Genomic DNA, 23,808 nt, shown 5'->3' on the forward strand with positions numbered 1-23,808 from the left:
GAAAATACATTGTACGTAGCAGATCTTTTACTTTAAGATGTGTTTCTGATGGAAGAGGAAGAAAAAGCAAGGACTTTGTTGCTTAGATGGGGAGGGAATGGAAATATCTGAAGAAATTAACAGAGCATGAAAGTGCTGTTAGCTACGGCGGCGATGAAGTCGGAGCAGTAATTCTTGTGTTGTGGGCTGCTTTATTTACACTCTCACTTCTCTCTGCTGTCATCTTCTTCTGTTCAGATGGCGCCTCCAATGACGACCGCGCTGCCAAAGCCGCCGCGTCCAAGCGCGATCACAGGTCGTCCGCCGCTGCTTGCGGCGCTGCCTGTGGTGGTTGATCTGCTTCATCACCCACATCACAGGTGTGTTCCTTGTAAAATTGATGACACCGTACAACCATATTTTGACTCTCCTGTGATAACAAATACACTATCAACCAGCTCTGTCAAAAAAAAAAAAATTCAGCCCTTAATAATATAAGCACTTCATACTTCTCTCCTCTGCATCAAGGCTAATTACACATAACTGAAAAGTTAGTTAATTATATTTCGCTACCTTCAATCGTTCGTACAAGACTCAATTGATTAATTTAAAAAGATTAAAAAATTTTAAATAAATTATCTTAAAGTATTATATTTATTATTTTTTTCTAAACTAATTTGTCCAACTCATAATCTGATATATAATTTAATAATACATATAAGTATTTTGAAAAGATCATATTACATAAGCTATAACTAAGTAATTTTGTAACCTTCTTTTTTTAAAAAAATTAATTAATTAGATATTATATTAAAAACCGAAGATAGCAATTATCAAGTAAATCAAGATTTCTTAGTTCACCTTCGCGGTTCTTCGTGGCATAACAAAAGTCAGGCACTTGGTGCGAGTGGAATATCTCAGTTCAGCATCATCCAGATCAAAGGTTAGTGGCATAGCACATTTATTCTCTTTTTATTTTCGACCGAAAAGAAGTCTCTTCTTATATGTTTTTTTTTTTTTAATTTCTTTTTTATTTCCGATATTAACAAGTACCCGACACAGTAATGAACTTCAATATCTAACCAAACGATGATAGGGCAGCGATCTAGACAACATATTATAATTCGAGAAGAGACTTTAATATTACGCAACTAACTGGGGGGAAAAAGGGTATAACTTTATTATTGATTTTTTTTTAATAATAGTATTAAGCCACATCACATGTATTCCTCCAATATAATTTTTCTTGGGGGGAAAAAAAAAAACTGATATGAGACAGCTACGCATAGCATGTTTCATGGGGTAAATGAATAAACCACTTATGGCAAAGAAGCGCTCCACGACAACAAGCTGGAATAGCTCAGTTGGTTAGAGCGTGTGGCTGTTAACCACAAGGTCGGAGGTTCAAGCCCTCCTTCTAGCGATTTTCATTTATTTTTCCACTCATAACACGAAATGCCAACACTACGAACAGCTTTTTGGGCTCTTGCTTTCTGGGCCTTTTCTTTCACAATAAGCTTTAACGAATTCGTGAAGCTAGTTGGACAGCCTTGATATGGGCCAATGATTAATTGCTACTTGGACCAATGATTCATTCAGTTTTGCGGTCATGCGGGGATTGAATCCCAAACAATATCTTTTTTGGGCTAGGCGCTCTCTTGTACCAAAAAACAAAAAGTAAAGTTTTGGGTTGGCAAAAAATAGATCGTCAGATCCATTACAAGTTCTAGATAGATCTTGATTGTCGTTCACCATGCTGGATGGCATTGGTTTACGAAATTGTACAAACACAATGAAAACACCCGATTATTTCCCCTCACTTTAAACGTCTTGGCATTCACACGGATTCACCTTCCTTACATACAGGTCCAAGCACCCCAAAAGCTTTCCTTCCTTCATTCGGACAAAGGGAGTCCTGTTGGTAACCTTAATTTCCTGTGTAGAGAGAGGAAAATGGATAAGCTTATTTTTCGGTTAGGGCTCATGATCAGATTTCTCGATCCCATTGTTTAGATCACCCTCCTCACAGTAGAGAGGTGGAAAGGGATATTGTTGACTTGATTTGCAGTTCTCCCCTGCTTGTACCTTTTGCCATGAAATTATATATTTTTCAATCAACATGAATTTAATCGTGTTCTATCGCGAGGAGATAAACGTATATATTGTTCATATTATAAATTAGCTTGCTCATTGTTAAAATCGCATTATTTTTTCAAGACTAAAGTAAAGATGCAGATGCAGTTGTATTCCTGATCTTATTTGTCACGTCCACAATCTTTTTACTTTCGCACATCTGAGAAATTAAACCAAGGAGGAGAAAATCATAGATAAAATTATATTTTACCTTCTTTTTTTTGGGGAATTACAGTTCACCTCTTTAATGTTGTTTACTAGCTTAACACGTCATTCACACAGACTACGAATAAATTGAGTCTTCCCGTTCATAGCAAAACCTTCGGCAATATTAACAATTTAACATTGGATCTTTCCGTTTTAAAGCAGATTGAGTATGATCCAGTCGGGAAAATTTTTTGCAGGAGCAAGTATTATGCTTCGCCCAAGAAATATGGTTCATATTTATAAAGGACCAGACGATTCGCAGTGACAGGAGAAGGAGCCGCCAGCGAACAAACATTCAGATCTAACAAATCGGAGAAAGCAACAGATCCCTAACTCATAAACAAGAATAGAAGATTCCGAAATAGAGGTTCATGGCAGAAAAAGTGAGATCAAACGACTCAAAACTAAGTAATTAAGATGCAATAGGCTTCTGTAACATACACACCTGACGAAGAAGAAGAAGAGGGAAGGGGAAAGGGAAAGGCAGGGGCATGGGAGGCATAGGAAAGAGAAGTTGCGAAGGAGAGAGATTCTCTGATGATCTCTTTCCCAGCCACCCACGCCTGTGACTTTCCCCGTTCCAACATCGGCCGCGTCATCTCCACGTTTCACTCCCCATATTCCCCTCTTTATATTCCCACCTAACCCTAATTCACGCTTCTCGTTGGCTTCACCCACTAGTGGGGATTCCCTTTATCAAACAAAGCAAAAGTAAACCCACTAACATCGCCCCAAGATCCACGATGCTGCGGGTGGTGTTCACCAGGAATACTTATTACTTTACACGTAACCACGACAAATCTTTCAAATTTTAATAATATTTTGATCTTTTAATTTATTTTTGATTAAAACATTCGTCCTAATAAGATTATAATTTATGAAACGTTTTCATCCCGTAGTGTGTGAGTTGTTGTTGTGTCTCTATTTTTTTAATTTTTTATAAATTTAATATTATTAAAACCTATTAAACTGTTATTAGAGTTAAGATTTATGGGATCCTAAAACAAAAATATTAAGTAAAATTATGAAAAAGTATGGTTCTCTATAAAAAAGATTTCTCTTGAGCCAATAATGGTTTGTTTCATGAGAGAATTACAAAGAGATTCTAGGAAAGAAAAATTATAAAATAAGTATTAAAAATTATCATGTCCTGTAAATTTGTCATTATATACTGTTTAAATTGTTATTCATGCCTTTTAATAATTACTTTTTAAAAAAAGAATCTTACGTAATCCTCCTTCGTTTCAATCTACTTTTGCAAAATTAATTTTTAATTTTTTTTTCTCTTCATTAACTGTTACCAACTGAAGTCAGCTAATTTTCCTTACAGATGGGATGTATTGATTCGAAGTTCCCCCGTGCTTGTACTTTTTCGTCATGAATGACGTATGTCTCTATTTTTCATTTAAACAATCAATATGGTTCAAACCCGTTTGGTTACCGTAAGAAATAATATTTGTGATTCTTAATATAAAATTTTATTTAGATTTTATTTTAATTATAAATATAAAATCTTAATTTATTTTGTTTTTCATATTTATTTTTTTTAATATAGTCCTTCTAATAATTATAATTCTAACTAATAAACCTGATCAATAAAAATATTTTAAAAAAGATAATATTTATTTACCATAAATAACTAATTTAATTTATTTTTTAATCTATTTAAATTAGTTAATTAGTTTTTATATTTATAATCAAAAATAATAATACGTATGCTATAAATTTCAATAAATGAGATTCAAATTAAAAATTTTCCATGTTAACTTTTCAATTAAAAAATTTTACGAAATTCGCTGTTACTTATTTTCCACCGACTCAAAATTCGTGAATCCAACAGGTTTGGTTTGAGCAGGTGGGATTTTTCATGCATTTAGCATAACCTTCCGCAATAGTCCTTCCGGTCCATAATAGCCTTATAAGTTCAGTTTTCTTACCAATAAAGAAATGTTATTAATGAAATACAGGATAAGAAATAATGATTGATTAATTAAGTTTTCTTACAAATGAAATAACATTTGAGTTTATCATTTATTTGAATTTATTACTACTTTAACATTTTTTATTATTAAAATTAATATTATTACTTCTATTTTATTTTAATCATTTTTATAAATAGTTTTAGGTTTTATTCTCCAAATCAAATTAGAATCAGATTATTGATTTTCCCCTCCTCTTTTCTTCCCCTAGTCTATTTTTACTTTCTCTCAGTTTTTAATTTGATATATGTTTTTTTCTCAATTAAATCATTTAGCTCTTATAATTTTTTTCTATTAACATTTTTAGTCTTTATATCAAAAAAAATTTAATTAAAAAAATGCACAGGTACTTAATTAAAAATTAAAGAAAGTAAACGTACCTTAATGGTTTTCAATTGAGTAGTTAAATTGGTCTAAAATTAATAAAACTTAATTTACTATTATTAATAATGTGAATGAAAAGTGCTTTACATTTCTCTCACATCTAAAACTCTCATTAAAAAATAATCTTTAATTACCCTCTGAGTCTTTTAATTTCTTATAATTTAGAGTAAAATTTTCTTCTAATCAACTTCTTGTAACTTCTTATATATTATGCGCGGGAAGTATTAACCATTTTAACATTAGGCTTGTCAGCAAATCGAGTATCACCCACTTGAGAAGAATTATGCAGGAGCAAATATTAGGTTACCCTTGTATTTATGTAATTTAAGAAAAATTAATCCAAGTTCACTGGTTGATTTGGTTATAAAAGGCGGTGAAAAAAGATTAGATTACAAAGGACCAGATGCTTCATCATAACTTTTTTTAAAAAAAAAAAACCGCTTTGCTTTCCACAAAACAAAACCTGTATGTAAAAATGAATTCTCCAGGGCCGAGGCAAAAGGGATTAAAAGGTGATGAGAACAAACGCTGAGATCTAAAAAGAACCTCATAAAGCGTTCGGTGTAGGGGAAAATAAAAGATCCCTAACTCACTAACAAAATATAGAGGCAGAAAAAGAGAGATCAAATCAAACAACTGAAAACTAAGAAAGATGCAGTGGTATTCCTGTAACGTGTGTGTGTGTGTATACCTGAAGAAGAGGAAGAACGATATGGAGAGGAGAGAAAAGGGAAAATCAAGGGCATGGGAGGCATAGGAAAAAGAAGTTGTGAAGAAGAGATGTTCTCGGGCTCATCTCTTTCCCAGCCGCCCATGACCGTGGCTTTTCCCCTCAACATCAGCCGTGTCCTCCTTATCATTCCCTTCCCGTGTCCTCCTTTTATATTGATATATTCCACCTAACCCTAATGCACACTTACTGGGCTGACCCACTACTGGCCCACTAAATTCTCACCCCCCGTCTTTGTAAATTTTAAAATAAGAAACAACTTGCTTTTTTACATGTCAAATATCAGAAACAAATATTTTTCATCTAAAATTGTAAACTAAGACTACTTATTATTTTTTTAATATATTTTGCTCAATATTTTTTATGTATTCGACTTGTAAATAAGAGTATAATTATAAAAAGGTACATATGTTTTATATATTTATTATTTTTTAATTAAATTTAATTGACATTTTTAAATTCGTGATTTTAATAGTTGTGTTTCTAACAAGGAGGACGGAGCATGAGTTTGCATAGAAAGTTCTGGATCCTTGATCCGTTGGGATTTGACAAATAGAAGCTCCTGTTGCTATATACTACCTCTGATCCTTATTATAAGACCCCATTTGACTTTTTGTTTGGTCCTAATTATAAAACCCCAATCCATTTTGTCTCTCACATTTATGCATTTTTTTCCAAGATAATCCTTCTAATAATAATAATTCTAGCCAATATACTTACTCCCTCCGTTCCTTATTATAAGAGACAAATAACCGAAGTACGTTGATCAAAAAAACAGTTAAAATTAGTTAAGAACAATTAATGTGTAAAAAATATAATTTTTTTTTCCAAAAATGCCCTCATTAATAAGGAGAGAGCATGAGAGAAAACAATTAAATTATTAAAAGAAAGAGAAGTGAGAGGGAGAGAGAGTGTGAGTTGGAGATAATAAATATGGGTAAAATAGTAAATTAACACAAAAAAGTAGAAACAACTTATAAGTGTCTCTTATATATAGGAACATGCCATAAGCATCAAATGTCTCTTATAATAAGGAACGGAGGGAGTAATTAGCAAGGATATTTTAGGAATGACAACATTTATTTATTACAAATAACTAACTTAACTTACTTTCTTAATCTCCTCAAATAAGTCAATTGGGTCTTATAATTATGACCGGAGGTAGTACAAAATAGAAAATACAGATTTGAAGTTATTCACTTCTCTTTGTAAAATACGGTTCGACGATACTTAAAATTTTAATCACTTTTTCTATTTTTACTCTTACTAATTATATGTTATATCATTGCCTCTCTCCATCCTTACTATAATAAGTTGGAAATTTTTGAATTCATCTGTGCGTTTTTATAAAATCCATTTTGAATTTGTCTGATCATTAAATATATTGTTACTTATTTTATTTTTAATTAATATACTCTCTCATATCTTTTTTCATACATTTTTCCCACTCTTACCCCACCCACCCATAAACGAGGCTATATTTGAGAAAAAAGTTCATTTCCTACATATTTATTACATTTCACTAATTTTAATAGTTTTCTTTTAAAGCATACAATTCAGTGATTTGGATTTTAACATTTTACAAGATAAAACTCTATCTAGGATAAAGGTACATCCAGTACAGAATCTTATTTTTCATGTGCGTCAATCACAATAATCTTATTTATGTTGCATTCACAATTTTTATCTTATATTTGGGTACTTCTAACATCCAAATTTTTAAAGTGGCGGATGTACCCAAAAGAATTATGATATTAAGATGTTAAATGTACCAGAAAAATAAGATTATCACAATAAATGTATCTGAGAAATGAAATGAGAATGATGAATGTATCTAAAAAAAAATGAATGAGAATGTTAGATACCACTCTCTCCTAATTAAAATATAAGTATCAAACATGCGACTCAAAACATTGTTTAAAATGAGTTAGACACAACCAATATGTAAAAAAAAAAAAATACAACTTCATTTTTTGAAACACTCTTACTTATAGAGTGGGTATGTGGGAGAAAATGAGTAATAAAAAAGATGAGAAATAATTTTTAAAAAAAAGGAGATGAGAAAGAGATTAAAATTATAGTAAATAATTAAAAAAATCTAAATTATATTTTATAAAATAAAAAATTAATTTAAAGATCCTTATAATTTTTGAATTAGGTTTCTAAACAAAGCTAAGGATTTTATGGCAAAATGATATTAGGAAGGGAAGGTTTCTATGTGGTGGCTGGAAGGGGGTCGGTAGAATGATGGAGAAGGAAAGAGCAGAGCTTCCTCAAACGTGTTTGACTAATTTTTAACGGTGTTGATCATATCTAATGGTCAGGACTAAGGAGCATAACTATAAAATTGAACAAAACGAGGAGCACCTTCAAATTCAAATCTGAGAGCGTTTGGCTTTTTTAAAAAGTGCTTTAAGCACTTTTTTACTAATCAGAATAAATTTTTTATATATTATAAAAATATTTTTAAAATTATAATTTTGATTTCATCTAAACATTTCTTCCTCTCAAAAAATTTGTCTTGCAAAATAAGAAATCACTTAAAATAAAGATAAGAACGACCACAAGCAGCAGTGAGAGCACATCGCGACGATTGTGCTATTCTTGCACAGTAAACCAACACTGACAACTGAGTGACAACCGCACCTCTCAGAGAATCTGGATCCTCCCCTCTTTCTCTTTTTCTTCTCATTTCAGAATCTTATCTTTATTTGTACGGTTGTATCAAATCATAAATAGTTTAAATTTTATATATTATAAAATTATTATTATATTATATAAATTAGAAAAAAACAAAATTATTTTTTAAAAATATTAAATTTGAATTATTTATTATTTAATCCAATAGTAAAAATAAGACTATGATGAAAAATTTTTTTGAGAGGATCCAGATCCACCTCTCAAATTTGACTACTCATGGCCACAATAATACCCATGAGTGGTTGGCAAAAAAAAAAAAAAACCCATGAGTGACATGAAATTTGAACTTTTAAAATTAGTTTTAATGATTTAAACTTAAAATTTCTAACTAATAATTTTTAAATAAAAAATTAATTTTAAAAAAAACTTTTAGTTAACCGGTTATATTTATTTTAAATTATGTATTTATTAAAAAAATACTTTTTTTAAAAAAATAAAAATATTAGATTTAAATAGTTGATATTTGATAAAGATTATGATTCTCATTCAAACCCCAAAAAATATATTATAAAAATATTTAAGTTAAATTTTATATTTATTATTTCAATTTTTCTACTTTTGACCACTATTTTTTATTTTATAATAAAATATTAATATTTTAAAAATGCTGTTGATATAATGAATACTACCACCGATTCTAAATATAAAATTTTGTTTGTGAATTATAAATAGTATAACTAAATTGACTGATGTAATCATTATCTAGATTCTCTTAAAATTGTTATAAGAAAATAGTACTAACAAAGAATGATCAAAATATTGTAGTTAGATCTAATTGATGAAGGCATCAATTGTTTACAACTGATCCCATTCGCTCGGCATTCGTTCATTTGAAGATCTTGTATTTTTGTCCAAATTTTATTTTCTTTTAAAATGGAAACTGCAATACTATACAAAAGAGAGGGCGGGGAAAAAAAAAAAAAAACCACCCAAACTTGCGGTGGAGAGTGATGGAAGAGGACAAGAGGTTAAGCATGTCTTATTTCTTAGTATGCTGTAATTGTAACAGTGGACATCCAGTTTTTATACAAGAAGAAGAAAAAAAAAAATATTGGGACTTACAAGAAGTGTTTAGATAAAAACTGATTTTAAAAATACTTTTACAGCTTACATAATAAATATGTAAAAGAATGTCACGTTTTGCAAAAAATACTTTTAAAAAACACTTTTAAAAACATTTTCAAACGCCCATATAGTAAAAGATAATTGGCGAAATGAGCCTAGCTTCGGAACCGCCCGTTAAATACTTTTCTAATAGAGCGGGTGCCTGAGAGACTTCATGTTAACAAATAACAACCCTTCCACTCTTGATGTAAAATTTAACTCACTAATTTTAATAGATTATGTTAGTTATGTCAACTAATATGATAAATTTTTTCCAACATCCTCTTTAAATTCCTCTCTCTCTTACTTCATTATCATGAGAAAATATTAACTTAAGAAAAATTAATCGACATAGAAAATATGTTTACATATAAAACTAACATAGTAACATCAATATCAACTCCCTTCATAATATTCCTCCGGTCCTTACCTTAATATAACACTCAATTATTAAGTTAGTTTGATTCTAAATATAAGACTCATTTTTCTAAATTATCCCTATAGATACCCCCAACCATAATCAAGTAAAAAAAAAAATAGAATATTAAAAAAAATGATTTTAATATAAAACTCATTTTTCATATTTATCCATTTTTCTTAAATTATCCCTATAGATACCCCCAACCATAATCAAGTAGAAGAAAGAGATGAGGTATTAAAAAAGATAATTTTGATATTTTAGAAAAAACGTACCATATTTTTTATAGTTAACTAAGTTACCTATCTTTCTTAATCTAATCAAATTAGTTAAATAGATTTTATATTAAAGACCAAAAGAGTACTTAATTATAATTATAATTTAGATGATAAATTAATATTCATAATCTGCATAAACTGTCCTGAAACAAAAGAGCGAATATATGCGCGCGCACACATATAATTGGCTTGTTTGGAAGTATTTTTATGAAAAATAGAAAAATACTATAAACACTGAAGAAAATTACCAGGATGCTGATGGAAGTATTTATCTATCAACATAGCGTATTAAAAATCAATCACAAGAAGAACGGTTTCAGATTTCTGCAAAAAATGGTCCGTATCTAAACAACTTCCATATCTAACGTCTATTTTTCGAATAAAAAAGATAAAATCCTTCGGTCTTAGAATCATCTCAAACCATCCTGTTCATCTTCTGCGATACACAACACACATATTCGGAAGATCTAGTTTATATTACAATTATGCTGGTAAAAAAAAAAAAAGTTTATATTACAATTATGCTGATGCTCCTTCATATCTTTTCCATGCACGCTCTTGATCTATTTTTTTTTTCCGGTCTTCAGTGAAAAATTACAATTAAACATCATATTCCATCAGCTTCGATCTTCTCTGCTTCAAGAAATCCAAAAGGAAAGAGATAATCTTCATAATATGTTGATGGAAATACAGTGTAAATAATTTTTTGTTTTGAGGATCATTTTAGGAATTTTGTTACTCCTCCCGAAAGATTTGTCTGTCTCTAGTCCGGCTACAAAACAAAAAAAATTGAAGATTGACAGATGTACAAGAGATCGAAAGCTTCAAATTTACAGCCACAAACAATCAGATTACACAAACCTCATAAACCAATCCAAACGTTAACAGACCCGTCTGTATGCTTAAAAAAGGCAGATCAGACACATCAGACTGCAGGATGAGCCAATAATAACAGATTATAATATATGCATACCTCAAGAACAAGAACAAGATGATATTGGTGAGCTGGAATAGCTCTGGTCCATGGTTAAGTTAAAAGGCTATGTAAAGGGGAAGACCATCAAGGGTATGGGAGGCATTGGAAAAAAAGAGACAAAAATTGAGTGGTATATATGCACAAATATTTGTCTATCTCTTTCCAAACCTCCCACACCTGTGATTTAATTTATCCCAGTGAACCAGACTGAGATATGATACACCTGAAGCAGATGCAGAAGACACAGGGACGGATGATGGCGGAAGGTAGAGGAAGGAGAAAATGAGGGGCATGGGAGGCATTGGAAAGAAAATTCCAGAGAAAATATTCAAATCTTTCGTTTATTTTCTTACCAAGACTCCCACACCCATCACTTCTCCCCTCATCTCGCCGCTCTCAGATCAACTCCCAAACCCTATTATTTTCTATATATATGCGTCTCCGCAAAACCCTAACTCAGGGTCACAGATGGCTTTTCACTTCCTCTCCTCTCCTCTTTCTTAGCTTCCTCCAGGGTTGTCATCGAATTTTACTTTCTGGACCTCAATATTAAAAGGTCAATATTAAAAAAGTTAATTAATATGTAAATTTTTATAGTTTTAACTAATTTTGAATTAGGTTTTTATAATTTTTTTTCTTTTTATTAGGTTCTTATTCTTTCACATGTTTTTAATTAGGTCTTTGTATTTTTTTTATAAAATCCTTATAATTTCCCTAAATTCTTAATTAGGTCCATGTTGTTTTAATTTTTATTTATTAGTTAAATATAAACTTAATTAATTAGATTACTAAAATATAAAATATTAATAATTAAATTAAATTAATATAAGTAATATAATTAATTAATTCAGATAAATTTTTTAGAACAAATAATATTTTCTTGCTGGCAAAAAATAAAATTATTATAATAATTCATTATTTTTAGAATATTATTGTTTATAAACTAATATTAAATAATATATACTATTTTATGATTATAGAATAGTATTATTAGAATGTATAAAATAAAGAGTAAAACATTCAGAGACTTAATTAAAAATGAGGTGAACTTATAAGGATTTCATAAAAAGAAAAATAAATACAAGGACCTAATTAAAAAGATGTGAAAGTATAAGGATCCAATAAAAAAAATAAAACTATAGAGACCTGATTCAAAATCGGTTAAAACTATAGGGACTTACAGATTAATTATCTCATATTAAAATGGAACTTTTAATTTTTGATATTGATAATTTTAGAGTATCTTTTGGCAAAAACAAAAAGATATTTTAATATATGAATGCCGCTTTAACTTTATATGAGTCAGAGTGCGCATGGGGGTGAGATAAGAGGATAAGAGGAAAAGGGCAAATGGGAATCCGAGAGATGGCAAGAAAGGCCAAAAAGGGTACGAAAAAGTAGACCCACGCTCCAAGGAAAGCAAAAGTTGAGTGAATCGATAAAAGCGAGTGGAATCAACAACCGCGCACAGCGGCACAGCGCACTTTCCCGTTACTATTTTTTTTTCCCTTCCTTTTTTCTTATTTCAATTGAATTTAGGTGAGTTTAGAAAATACGAGTATTACTTTTTTTTTTAATCTTATATACAAGTAATTTTTAACCTATTTTTTGAGAATAAAAATACTTAAATTTTCCATGTATAAAAAATAATTAAATTTTAAAATTTTTTTTGAAAATTTTAATTATTTTCGAACTTTATTTTTAATATATATTTAATAAAAAATAATAACACGTGCGTAATAATATATGAATGATAAAATAATATAATAATATAAAAACTTTAATTATATAATAGACGCGTCTCCCTGGTCAAAAATAAGAAATAAAAAAAATGGACGCGCCTGAGTGCTCCCCCAATTATTTGATTCTCATTTAAAAAGGTGAAACCAGGGAGAGATATGAGAGTGGTTTGTAAATGTTTAAAAAAAAAACTTTAATAAAAATAAAATTATAAAATTTTATCAATTTAATATATTTTTTGATATACAAGGATATGTTACAAATAATTTATGGGTTAAAGTGTAGCCCTCAACTATTTTTCGAGGAGCATTCAAATTATTAAGTGATACAATTTTATGCCTGATTTATTAAAATGGGTGCAATTTCAATCGAAATTAACAGACTCAAAACCTCCGTTTTCTCCTCGTCCAATCAGTTGTTAATGCGTGACGTTCATTTCAAAAAGTCTAAAACTGAGATTGACCAAATACACATCATCCTCGTCCTCTTGAATCTGCGGACTTGATCTCTGGTCGTCCCAAAGAAAAACGCATCAGATTGTTTCTTGAATACTTAATTCCATCGCCAAAGCTTTTTTCTCATCATCCACAACCACACTCTCCAGATTGTTGCAGATCTTCGAGTTGGTCTTGCAAAGGAATCGCCTTCTCTCATTGACTTTGGTGACGCCGTTCAAGAAATTGCAAAACCACACAAATTATTTCATATGAAAAAGCGGTTTGAGCCCACACCACAATACTCCATCCGTTCCTTATTATAAAAGACAAATAACCGAAGTACGTTGATCAAAAAAACAGTTAAAATTAGTTAAGAACAATTAATGTGTAAAAAGTATAATTTTTTCTAAAAATGCCCTCATTAATAAGGAGAGAGAGCATGAGAGAGAACAATTAAATTATTAAAAGAAAGAGAAGTGGGAGGGAGAGAGAGTGTGAGTTGGAGATAATAAATATGGGTAAAATAGTAAATCAACACAAAAAAGTAGAGACAACTTGTAAGTGTCTCTTATATATAGGAACATACCATAAGCATCAAATATCTCTTATAATAAGAAACGGAGGGAGTACCATTTTACTATGAAAAGAAAAGAGTTTGTTCATGTAGTAATGTGTCTATAAAAAAAGAACCTCAATCCCAATATGAGGTCCCAGCAAAAGACCCTTTTTCCTACATAATCATTTCAACTCATACAAATTTTCTTCTTTTTTTTTTTGGTAATAACAAATTATTAAAAACACAAACTTTAATCATGTTGGTAAGCCAAATAGAAAAGAGTTTGCCCAACCAAATTGAATATCGACCCAAAGAGTGGGAATAGGGAAGAGGAACATCAAGAAATTGAGGATCCTAGTCAAAGTGTTGCTGAAGTGAAAAATATTAGGGATTTTCAAAGAGAAGATACAAATTAGTAATTACAGAACAGGAAAAGAAGAGAGAGTATACATGAGGTGGATGAAAGCACAAAAAGGAATAAAGGGAAAGGAAGGAGAAAGCAAGAGCCGCACGGGTTTGAAGGGAAGAAAAACAGACGTTTTTCAGTCCGTTAATTTAGGGTGAAATCACACTAATTTTAATGGATTAGGGATAAAATTACGACATCTAATAGTTTAAGATATCAAACGTTCCTGAAAAAATAGCCGAGGGCTGCCTACACTTTTACCTTTTTTATATTAAAAACCAAAATGATAATTCCTCTGATATTTATTACAAGTTTTAAATAATTAATTTGTGAATAACAAATAATTAGTTAAAAAGAATAACAGATTAAAAAAATGGAAAATCTCAAGAAAAAAATTAATTACTAAAAATTTCCAATAATAACATAAGCAACTTATAATAACAAGTGTCAGAATAAAAAATAATAACTTCTAATATTTGTTTTGTAATTATTTTTCTTCCTTAAAATTTTATTATAATTTCTCTTAAAAAAATCACGTCTTAACATATGCTTCTATATGAAAACATACTATTTTTTAAATTTAAAACTTATAAATAACACGCGAGGAAATGAGTGTTTAATATGCAAACTAAATCATATTTTAAAAAATATTTTTAATATAAAAAATTTGTTTTGATTAAAAATACTTTTATCCAACACTAAACACCTCTTATAAATTTTTTTAAAAAAGTTACTAAATGAGCAGATATTAAAGGGAAGGGATAAGGTTAAAAAGAAAGCAGCCAATAAAAATACAAAAATGTGGGGACCAACATGTTGAAATGTCTGCCAAGTGCGAACAATAGCTTTGTAATGAGTGAAGTCTGACAAGTGACAAGAGAAGGGACACCTCACCTACTCTCCCACGAAATTTCCCGGAACATCACCTCACCCACCGCCTCGTCCTCATGCCCCCCTCTACTATCACGCTAGTACTGATTGTGAAACCCCAAAATAATTTGAGCACATACAGGGTTTTTTTTTTTGGCCGAAAGATACAGGGGTACTTGGCAACGTAGGAGAGTGAAGCACTACTCAATCAAACTAAACAAATTTTTTTACATATTTATTTTATATATTGTATAAATATTTTTAAAATTATGATTTAGTTTTTATTTAAATACCTTCATAATTTTTAGTTTGCTCAAATTTATGTAATTTTTATTTTAATCTTTTAATTTTCAAATCACAAGTCTTAGTGTCTTAAAAGCAAAAATGATTCACGTTTTTATTAACATACTAAAAAGATCAATATTTTAAATAAAAAATTTGAAAAATTAAAACTTATAATTTAAAATTTAAATAACCAAAATTAAAATAAGAGTAATTTTGAAAGATTAAAAAAATATATTACTTCAAATAATTTTTTATGATAATATTCATATTTTATAAAAAGGTTAATATAATTTTTTAGTTTTTCAAGTCTGTCTTTGTTTTTGTTTTGATCCTTCAAATTTCAAATTACAAGTTTTAGTTCTTTAAATTTCTTTTTATTTAAAACATAGGTCTCTCTAACTCAATAAAAACTTAAATTATTCTACCATTGAGAAACCAAAACATATGATTTGAAATTTAAAGGTCTAACCCTTCATTTGGATGGAAAGAAAAGTTGAGAGGAAAGAAAATAAGAAGAGAGAAAATGGAGAGAAAAGAAAATTGAAGAGAAAATATTATCATCTCTCATATTTGGATGAACAAGAAAAAACAGAAAGAAAAGAAAATGAGTAAATATATGAATGACTAAAATAATCTTTTTGTTATATCAAAATATATCTTGATTAAAATCAAATTAAATATTTTAATGAAAAACCATATTTACATTAACATAATCATATAATTTAAAATCAAATTATTTGATAAAGATATATTATCATGTTATTACATTTTAATATCAAATAATTTTGTAAAAAAAAAAGAAAAAACATTTTGTATAATGTAATGCTAAAAAAACCATAACAATAACTGTACTTATTTTCTTTTCAGTTCATTTTAGAAAGATTTGTGTAATTTTAGTTATTTTATTTTTCAATCAAGCAAACACAAAAGAAAGATTTGATAATAATAAATAAAGTGAAAAAATAAAAAAATAAAAAAATAAAAAAGTATTATTTTGCTGAAAGAACATATGTAAGGATAGAGAGATTATTTTTCTCATTTTCTCTCCATATATGGAGAGAAAACTTGGGAGGAAAATGGGTTATGAGACTCATCTTATTTTCTTCCCACCTTTTCTTTCCTTACACTTTTCTTCCCTCATCCAAACAGTGGAAAAACCACTTCTCTCTCCATTTTCCCTCCTAGTTTTCCTTCCTTTCTCATTTTCTCTCAATCCAAACATAACATAAAACCAAAATAAAGATAAACTTATAGGATATATATTACTCCTCCAATCCTTAATATAAAACCAATTTAACTAATTTGATTAGATTAAGGAAGTTAGGTAAGCTAGTTAATTATAAAAAATGTGACATGTTTGTCCTAAAACACCATAATCATCTTTTTAATATCCTCTTCTCTGTTCTACTTGATTATGGTTGAGAGAGTATCCATATGGGTAATTTAGAAAAATTGATAAATATGATAAATGAGTCTTATGTTTAGAATCAAAACCAACTCAACAATTAAGTCCTATATGAAAGACCAGAGGGGTATATTGGCACTTTATATATTAAAGTCCTATACAAAAATTATTTTTTGTATAATTTTAACTAATTTAAGTAAAAATTTTATTAGTTACTTATAAGAATGAGAAGAAATATTTTCATGTACTCATCCCAAACTCAATAAAACTACCTCTGAAGCCACCCCGTCATGTTGTGAATCCATCTATCCATGTTATAGAAAATTTAGACTCTTTCCGTCATTTTTTCAGTATAATAATTAAAAGATCATTCGTCGCAATGAACTGTGAGCCGATTTGAAGCCCAAGCCCACAGACAGTCTAGAGTTCCAGTTCAAGCCTATTCATTCATCCCTTCGTTCTCCTTCTCTCCAGAGACCCCGTTAATGTCGTTATCATTTTCCTTTGAGTTGATATTAGTTGGGAAGAATTCAAATTCATAAATTAATTGTATTATGTGAGTCAGGAATTTGAGGATTTTCTTAACACAAAGTCAGGACGCTGAGTACGTGTTTGCCATTTGGGTGGTTACAGGCGAAACACGCTTTCATTTCCAAGAAAGCTTTCCATGTGCTGGGGAATTGGTATGGAAATCGATTTCTGTAGAATATTTGGATTAATAATTTTATTCTATTGTCCTTCGCGAAGTTTTTTCTACAGGTCACCAAGTCAACAACTGATCATTCATTTGGACATGCCGGAAGTCAGTCATCTTCGTTGTTACGAAATTACAACTTACTACATACTTTAACTAATTAATTCATAAATAACAAACAATTACTTAAAATGATAAATAAATTAAAAATATACTTTTATTTTTAAATATACTCATATAATAAATAAAAAATAAAAAAATAGATTATTATATAAAAAAAAAGAGAATTAATAATTAAAATACTAAATAAAAACTTATAAAATGACCCACAGTTTTTTCTAAATCTATCCATCTAATATAGTTACAAAATCTTGTAATACCCGTTAATGCTTAAATGAGTCCATATTTTATTTGTTATCTAAATTTATTTTAATTTTATGTGTTCTTTTGTCTTTCTCAGTTTTTATAGTAACAATTCAATCTATTCAACTCTATTCAGATCTAATATTTTTTATGACCAAATAACCCAAATTATATGTGCATATGATCCCTATCCATATATATGTGCTCATGTTTATTATCTTATTTTATTTAAAAAGTTATATTTTTAAAAATACAAGGCAAAAGAAGAATATTTTGAGATGGGGAGAAATGAAGATTTCTTGAAATAAGAGGGGCTGTGAATACAATCCATATACATATGTCCTTATTTTTTATTATTTTATTTTATAAAAAAATGTTATATTTTTAAAAATATAGAAAATTATAAATTTTTAAGAAAAACATATCATAAATATTTCAATAAGTGACAAAATACAAATAGAATAATATATCCTAATTAAATCAAATAGGTAACACACTTATAAAAATCTTTCACTTATTTCAAATCTAATAATAGGTAATTACACATCACTTTGTGCGTCGCATGGGAAAACATTAGTCCGGAAAAATATTTTACTATCGGTTGTGTATTATAGTTAATCAGTAATTAACTTACTTGTATTATAACAATATTTTATTAAATCAATTGTCAGGTGCCTTTTTTTTATATTAACACCTTGTTCATAACACAGGAGCTAATAATTTGACGTTTGATTTTCGTTCAAAATATTAAAATCATAAAAGTGGAATGCAAAACTCTCCCCTCTGTATTATTAATATTATTATCAGAGGGAGATTTTCCCGCCGTGAGCCTTATCGGAGGATAGAGCCCTGTAGAAAACCTTGCATCATGCATAGGGTAGCAAAAAGAGAACGGATGTACATGAGGTAATTGATAATAAAATAACTTTTCTTTAAAAAAAAAAAAAAAGAAAGAAAAACCATTGTTACTGTGCAGTATCGTGGTTGAGAAAACAAATGATCAAGTTTTTGAGTTTTGACTCAAGAAGCTTCCAGTAAATGCTATGGCTTAACCTCTTGCACGCTATGGGATTCGATCCATGTGAATAGCGACAAAGGAAAGAGATTATAATTAATTAGATGTGGCAATCTAAACTGAGAAAGAGGAGGAAGTGGTTTACCTGGGCACGATTGATGAACAGGAGAGAGATTTAAGAGAGGGAATGAAGTGGAAAGGGAGGGAACAAGAGGGAATGATAGGAATGGGTGGAATCGGAAAAACAGAGGCAGGAAACCCTAAGGAAGGAAGGGCTTCGACGTCGGATCTTTCAATTTCCCGATCCTCCCATTCCCACGACTCCCTCAAGTTTGCTCCCTTTCCATTCTCTCTGAACCAGTCTGGACTATGGAGGAAAGAGCTGCGACCTGGCGCACATATTATAGGGGTGGCGACGTTAAAGCCGTGTTCTAGGGTTTCAGTTTAGGGGTAGTTCCAAAAACAACCCTCCTGTTCGCGCACAAGCACAACGACAAGGGAATCCACTGACCACTGGTCTCAAAAAGAAGAGAAAATTATAAATAAAGACCTTGTAATATGTAAAATTATAATTTGAGATCATGAATTTAAAAAATAGTAAATAAGGACCGCGTCTCACTTTTACAAATATGAACATATAAGTGAAATATCTGAAACGTCCCTCAATTAAATTGTGATTTGATCTAATGAAGTTATTATTCTAAAGTGAACTTGTCATTTCTCATAGTTAACTTGTCATGTAACATATCCTCAGTCAAATTGTCATTTGATCTGCTGAAGTCATCCTTTATTAAAATAAACTTGTTATTTCCTATAGTCAATTTTTTATTTGGTTGAAAGACATTTCAGACATTTCATTGTAATTTCATATTTACAAAAATGAAATCAGGTCTTTATTTACTATTTTTCAAATTAAAAGTTTCAAATCATAATTTTACATATTAGGAAGTCTTTATGTACAATTTTCCTCAAAAGGCAAAGGAAACGCGTCTGCCCCAGTCTACTTGTCTTTTGCGATCCTTCCTCGTCGTTTCTCCCTTTAATAAAAAAATATTTGGATGGGATCAAAATTATAATATTAAAAATAATTTTATATCATAAGAAGTAAATATATAGAAAATTTATTTTGATTTGTGAAAACTTGTTACCCCTAGTTTAGGAGTCGTGTGATTATAATATTAAACACTTGGTGCAGATAAGCTATTTAAAATTTTAAAAAAATTAATAATTTTATAAAGTATGAAATTTAAACTACTTATTTTTTTATATTGAGAAATGATACTGCCGTTCCTTAAAGTGGACGGAACAAAGTAAAGCGTGAAGAAGAAATTTTAAATAATGATATTAAAAACAAAATCAGGTAATTATTTGTATACTGTGAATTGGAATACAAAATAAGTCATTTAACAACAGCACATAATTGGGCCGCTCATCATATCAGCGACCTTTGGGTTGTGGATGTTGGATATTGGGTTTCCCTCACATAATAGGTCAATGTAGCACTTTCGTAGCTGAAATGAAGCATGGGCTTATCTTCAAAGGAAGGGCTGACTTTAGCTTGGGATTTAAGCAATTGCAGCCATCCTAGCTTGATTTTAGGGTTCAAAGCCTAGGGTAGAGGCCCCTTCCACGTAAGACAACCAACATCCACAACCGCCTATATTCAATTCATTATCTAAGTTCCCCCCCCCCCCCCAAAAAAAAAAATCGTCCCTTGAATATGTGATGTCAACTAAAATATCAAATGGCGACAATTTTCGCGGATCGATTATCTTGCAAATCATGTGAATTTTAAATACGACGCATCTCATGCAAAGATATCTGAATTTTTTTTAAAAAAAGAAAAACTATAGTAGTATATTGCGAAGAAGCACTGGTCTAATCCGCTTCATGAAAGACAAAAATGATAAGGATTTATTCATATAACTACATGCAACAGAGTTTGTAACATCAAACAAGAATAACAGATTGGCTAAAGGACGATCAAAAGATAACTGACTCCAATTATAAATTGCTCACTTTGAAAGGTATCAATCAACACCATTACAATGAACTAGCACTTTTTCTTTGTTTTCCAAGCCAATAGTTTCAATTTGCACGCTTGGGCTTGGGAAAACCAAAGACTGTAAGTGCGTCGAGTTCAAATTTATACTTTGAGGAATAAAAAGAAAGACAGAGATACAATGAACGACCACATCCTCTCCAAAAATCCTGCTCAAGGTTCAGAAAGCCTCCAATATTTTTCGTCCTCTACTTGATAAAAGTATAGATGAAACTAATTATTCTTATCTTATAATTTCTGTCCATGTATGTAATTACACAATCAAGAATATCATTATGTACCATTCTGATTTTTCATCAGTCATATACTGTAGCGGATAGTACGACACTTTCTCACCATAGTTATCAGCAGTTGAGCTGGCGTTATTTTATCTGTGCAGGTTCATTGGCCTGGGCTTAGGCTGTGCTATGGCTTTCTCTTGTTCAGTGAGTGCATGGCGGAAATGGCATCTATGGCCGTATGGACATACAACTCCAGCAAGCACCATCCTGCAGACCTCAGTTTTGTAGCGTGGATGGCGGATGACAGGACGGAGTTCACCAATACCGTGAGCGAATTGGCACTGGTCCTTATAGGGGCATGTTCCAGTTTCCTGCCATTTGTTGCACAGCTCCGTCTTGAACATGCCTTGGTTATACACCACCATCTCCAGAGGCTCTTCCTCCTTCTTCCCTCCACGCACATATACCTTTTGCTGTATCATTGTAAGACATTCAAAATTTAAACATCAATTACCTGAGATTAAATAGGAGGGAGCTGATCGAAGCCCCTCCTTGGTCCTTATGGACAGGAAACTCAATTTATATCCAATTCACTTATTTACATTGGACTTTAAACGATGTTATGTTTATGTTCTGAGTCCTTCTCTTTGTTTGGCCCACTGTTATATTTTGGGTCTTCAACTGTATGTATTGTTGTCTTCATTGGGCAAATGATTTTTAAAGACTCGATGAACAGATTAACCTTGATTTTCTGTTCCTGCATTATCGATTATATCACTTACTTTCCAAATAATGCAGTCACAAATTTGTCCAGAGACAAGCATGTATCTTAGGTCCTTCTATGTTTATGCAACCCACCCCATCTCAATAGGTGCATACAATATATTTCACAATTAAGTTACTTTCGTTAGGCCACTAAATAGTCAAACCAAAGGGTTAAGTTGCAATTCCAAAAAATTGGAGCTTACCAAGCAAGCAAGCAAACGAAATGTCACGTACGTGTGAAGGAGAGATTAAACCCAAAAAATTATATAGATGAGGCAACAACCAAACTACTCTGTCGTTGCAGCTACCGGGTAATGACTAATGACGTAGACAATCAAGCAATGTTTTCTTCATTTGAAAGAAAAACGGGTAACAACTATATACCAAGCAAGCAAATCTGTTCGGTAAATAACGATAAAGCAATAATCACAGGAAAGAGAAAATAATAATAATATAAACCAAACAGTAAAGTCAAAAAGGGGGTTTTCTTACAACGACATCACTTGGGGTCAAAGATGTCCGTGGCCGAGCAGCGCCCTTGGGGCGACTTCCATTGCTGGCACCAGCGGCCGTAGGCTGAGCAGCCTTCAAGTACCCATTTGACCTTACAGATATACTCTTGGGCAGCGAGAACCTCTCCACTTCGACATTGTTCTCAATCACGCTTGTTGGACTCTCGTTCGAAACCTCTTGATCCTTATTCCAATTTTCACAGTTCTCTTTCCCATCCCCGAAATTGTCCGAAATGCGTAAGCCACGAAACCCATTTATGACGTCAAACGCTTCTGTATGACCAGAGGAGCCGTCCAATTGATTCTGGACCGAAACCTGAATGAGGAGGCTCAATTGATTGTTCAGCTCCCTGTTCACAGCGCGAAGTTGGCTGTTCTCCTGCCGCAGAGCCTCGACCTCCTTTGAGGTTTCGGCGAGGCGATTGAGGCACATGCTATGGCGGTTCACCATATCTTGATGATTCTGTATGGCACAGGAGTCATACAGGTGACTCTGAATGGGAGAGTCATTGTACTTCAAGGGAGAGTTTCCTTCATATGAATGAAGCGAGAGGTCGCCATTGTCTGTAGCTGACAATGAGGGGGTGTCAGAAAACAGAGTGGAGTAGATGGCACCATAAATGGCGCCATTCGACTGCATGTGACCAGAAGTAGCGATGTTGGTGCCGACTCCGCCATTTGAAGAAGAGCAAGCGTCCTTATTATGCATTTTCGCAATAGAAGATTCAACTAGCGACAAAACAAGAAAATCTCAGAACCGCGAAAATTAATAAGTCAATCGAATCTTGAATAACTCTAGCGTACTAGTTTATTTCCATTTTACCGAAACCTGAAAACTCGTTCGAATCAAACGCATAAACCAATTCAAAGATCCTAGCTAATAATCATTCAAGAAATACCAGATACAAAATGCGTCGAGGAAATCAACTCCGAAAGAATGCAGCAAGAAAATGAACTAATTAACAGTAACGGCAAAAGAGAAAACGAAAGAACCGTTCATTACCTTGCCAGTCAAGAAGAGGGAGTGAGGCTGGTCCTGTGTTATTTAGAGAGAGAAACGAATATGAGAGAGAGAGGAGGGGGAAGGAGGTTTTATAGCGGGCATGGTTAGGAGGGAAAAAGAAAGGAGGGGACGAAGTGTTTGGTGCGAGGGAAACTCTGAGAAAACGAAAAACAAACCGTCTTCGATACGCCTTCTAACAGAATACACGATGCGTAGCCCCGTGCAAATTTCGCGGTTGGTATCATTCTTTTCCATAATTGCCCCAAAGGAAAAAAGCTAAATATCGGTATTTTGATGCTCTCCTCTCGGGGTCGTTTAGTAATTTGATCTCGCATGTAAAATGGCCTATGTGGTGCTGGCGTACTGGATAGGCGTCCCTCGGTTGATGGGCAGTTCACTTGAATCGGACGGTCCAAGAATGTAGTCTACTGTGGTGGGTCCCAGTGTAATCCAGCCATTACCGTACAGCGATTCACCGGAGACTGGAGAGAACGGGTTCATGTGGTATCAGCGCCAAGATACCTTGTCGAATACCGTAACTGCCCTGGGGTTAGCATTATTACAAATGGTTTACCTACATTTTTAA

At 31.5% G+C, this 23,808-nt stretch overlaps 1 protein-coding gene, 3 long non-coding RNA genes and 1 other non-coding gene across 5 annotated transcripts; 2 read left to right on the top strand and 3 right to left on the bottom strand.

The window, feature by feature from the left end:
- The first annotated feature begins 1,328 nt into the window (after window positions 1-1,328).
- On the top strand, window positions 1,329-1,402 carry TRNAN-GUU (transfer RNA asparagine (anticodon GUU)). The gene has a single exon. It is a non-coding gene; the product is annotated as a tRNA-Asn (tRNA).
- A 500-nt stretch (window positions 1,403-1,902) lies between these two features.
- On the top strand, window positions 1,903-2,381 carry LOC114750117 (uncharacterized). The gene is made up of 2 exons (XR_003740622.1): window positions 1,903-2,171; window positions 2,197-2,381. It is a non-coding gene; the product is annotated as an uncharacterized LOC114750117 (long non-coding RNA).
- Window positions 2,306-3,030, bottom strand: LOC114750116 (uncharacterized). Its single transcript, XR_003740621.1, has 2 exons — window positions 2,765-3,030; window positions 2,306-2,620 (listed from the first exon to the last, which is right to left on the bottom strand). It is a non-coding gene; the product is annotated as an uncharacterized LOC114750116 (long non-coding RNA).
- Window positions 3,031-10,478: 7,448 nt separating this feature from the next.
- Window positions 10,479-11,438, bottom strand: LOC114750114 (uncharacterized). The gene is made up of 2 exons (XR_003740620.1): window positions 10,774-11,438; window positions 10,479-10,684 (listed from the first exon to the last, which is right to left on the bottom strand). It is a non-coding gene; the product is annotated as an uncharacterized LOC114750114 (long non-coding RNA).
- A 9,123-nt stretch (window positions 11,439-20,561) lies between these two features.
- LOC114750113 (zinc finger CCCH domain-containing protein 15-like) lies at window positions 20,562-23,294 on the bottom strand. Its single transcript, XM_028938653.1, has 3 exons — window positions 23,223-23,294; window positions 22,200-22,948; window positions 20,562-21,415 (listed from the first exon to the last, which is right to left on the bottom strand). The coding sequence occupies exons 2-3, from the start codon at window positions 22,926-22,928 to the stop codon at window positions 21,089-21,091; spliced, it is 1,056 nt and encodes a 351-aa protein (XP_028794486.1). The 5' UTR covers window positions 22,929-22,948; window positions 23,223-23,294; the 3' UTR covers window positions 20,562-21,088.
- Between the last annotated feature and the right edge of the window lie 514 nt (window positions 23,295-23,808).

The sequence above is a fragment of the Neltuma alba genome, unplaced genomic scaffold (genome assembly GCF_004799145.2).
Source record: "Neltuma alba isolate B1F8T4 unplaced genomic scaffold, ASM479914v2 tig00006329_pilon, whole genome shotgun sequence".
Taxonomy (NCBI): Eukaryota; Viridiplantae; Streptophyta; class Magnoliopsida; order Fabales; family Fabaceae; genus Neltuma; species Neltuma alba.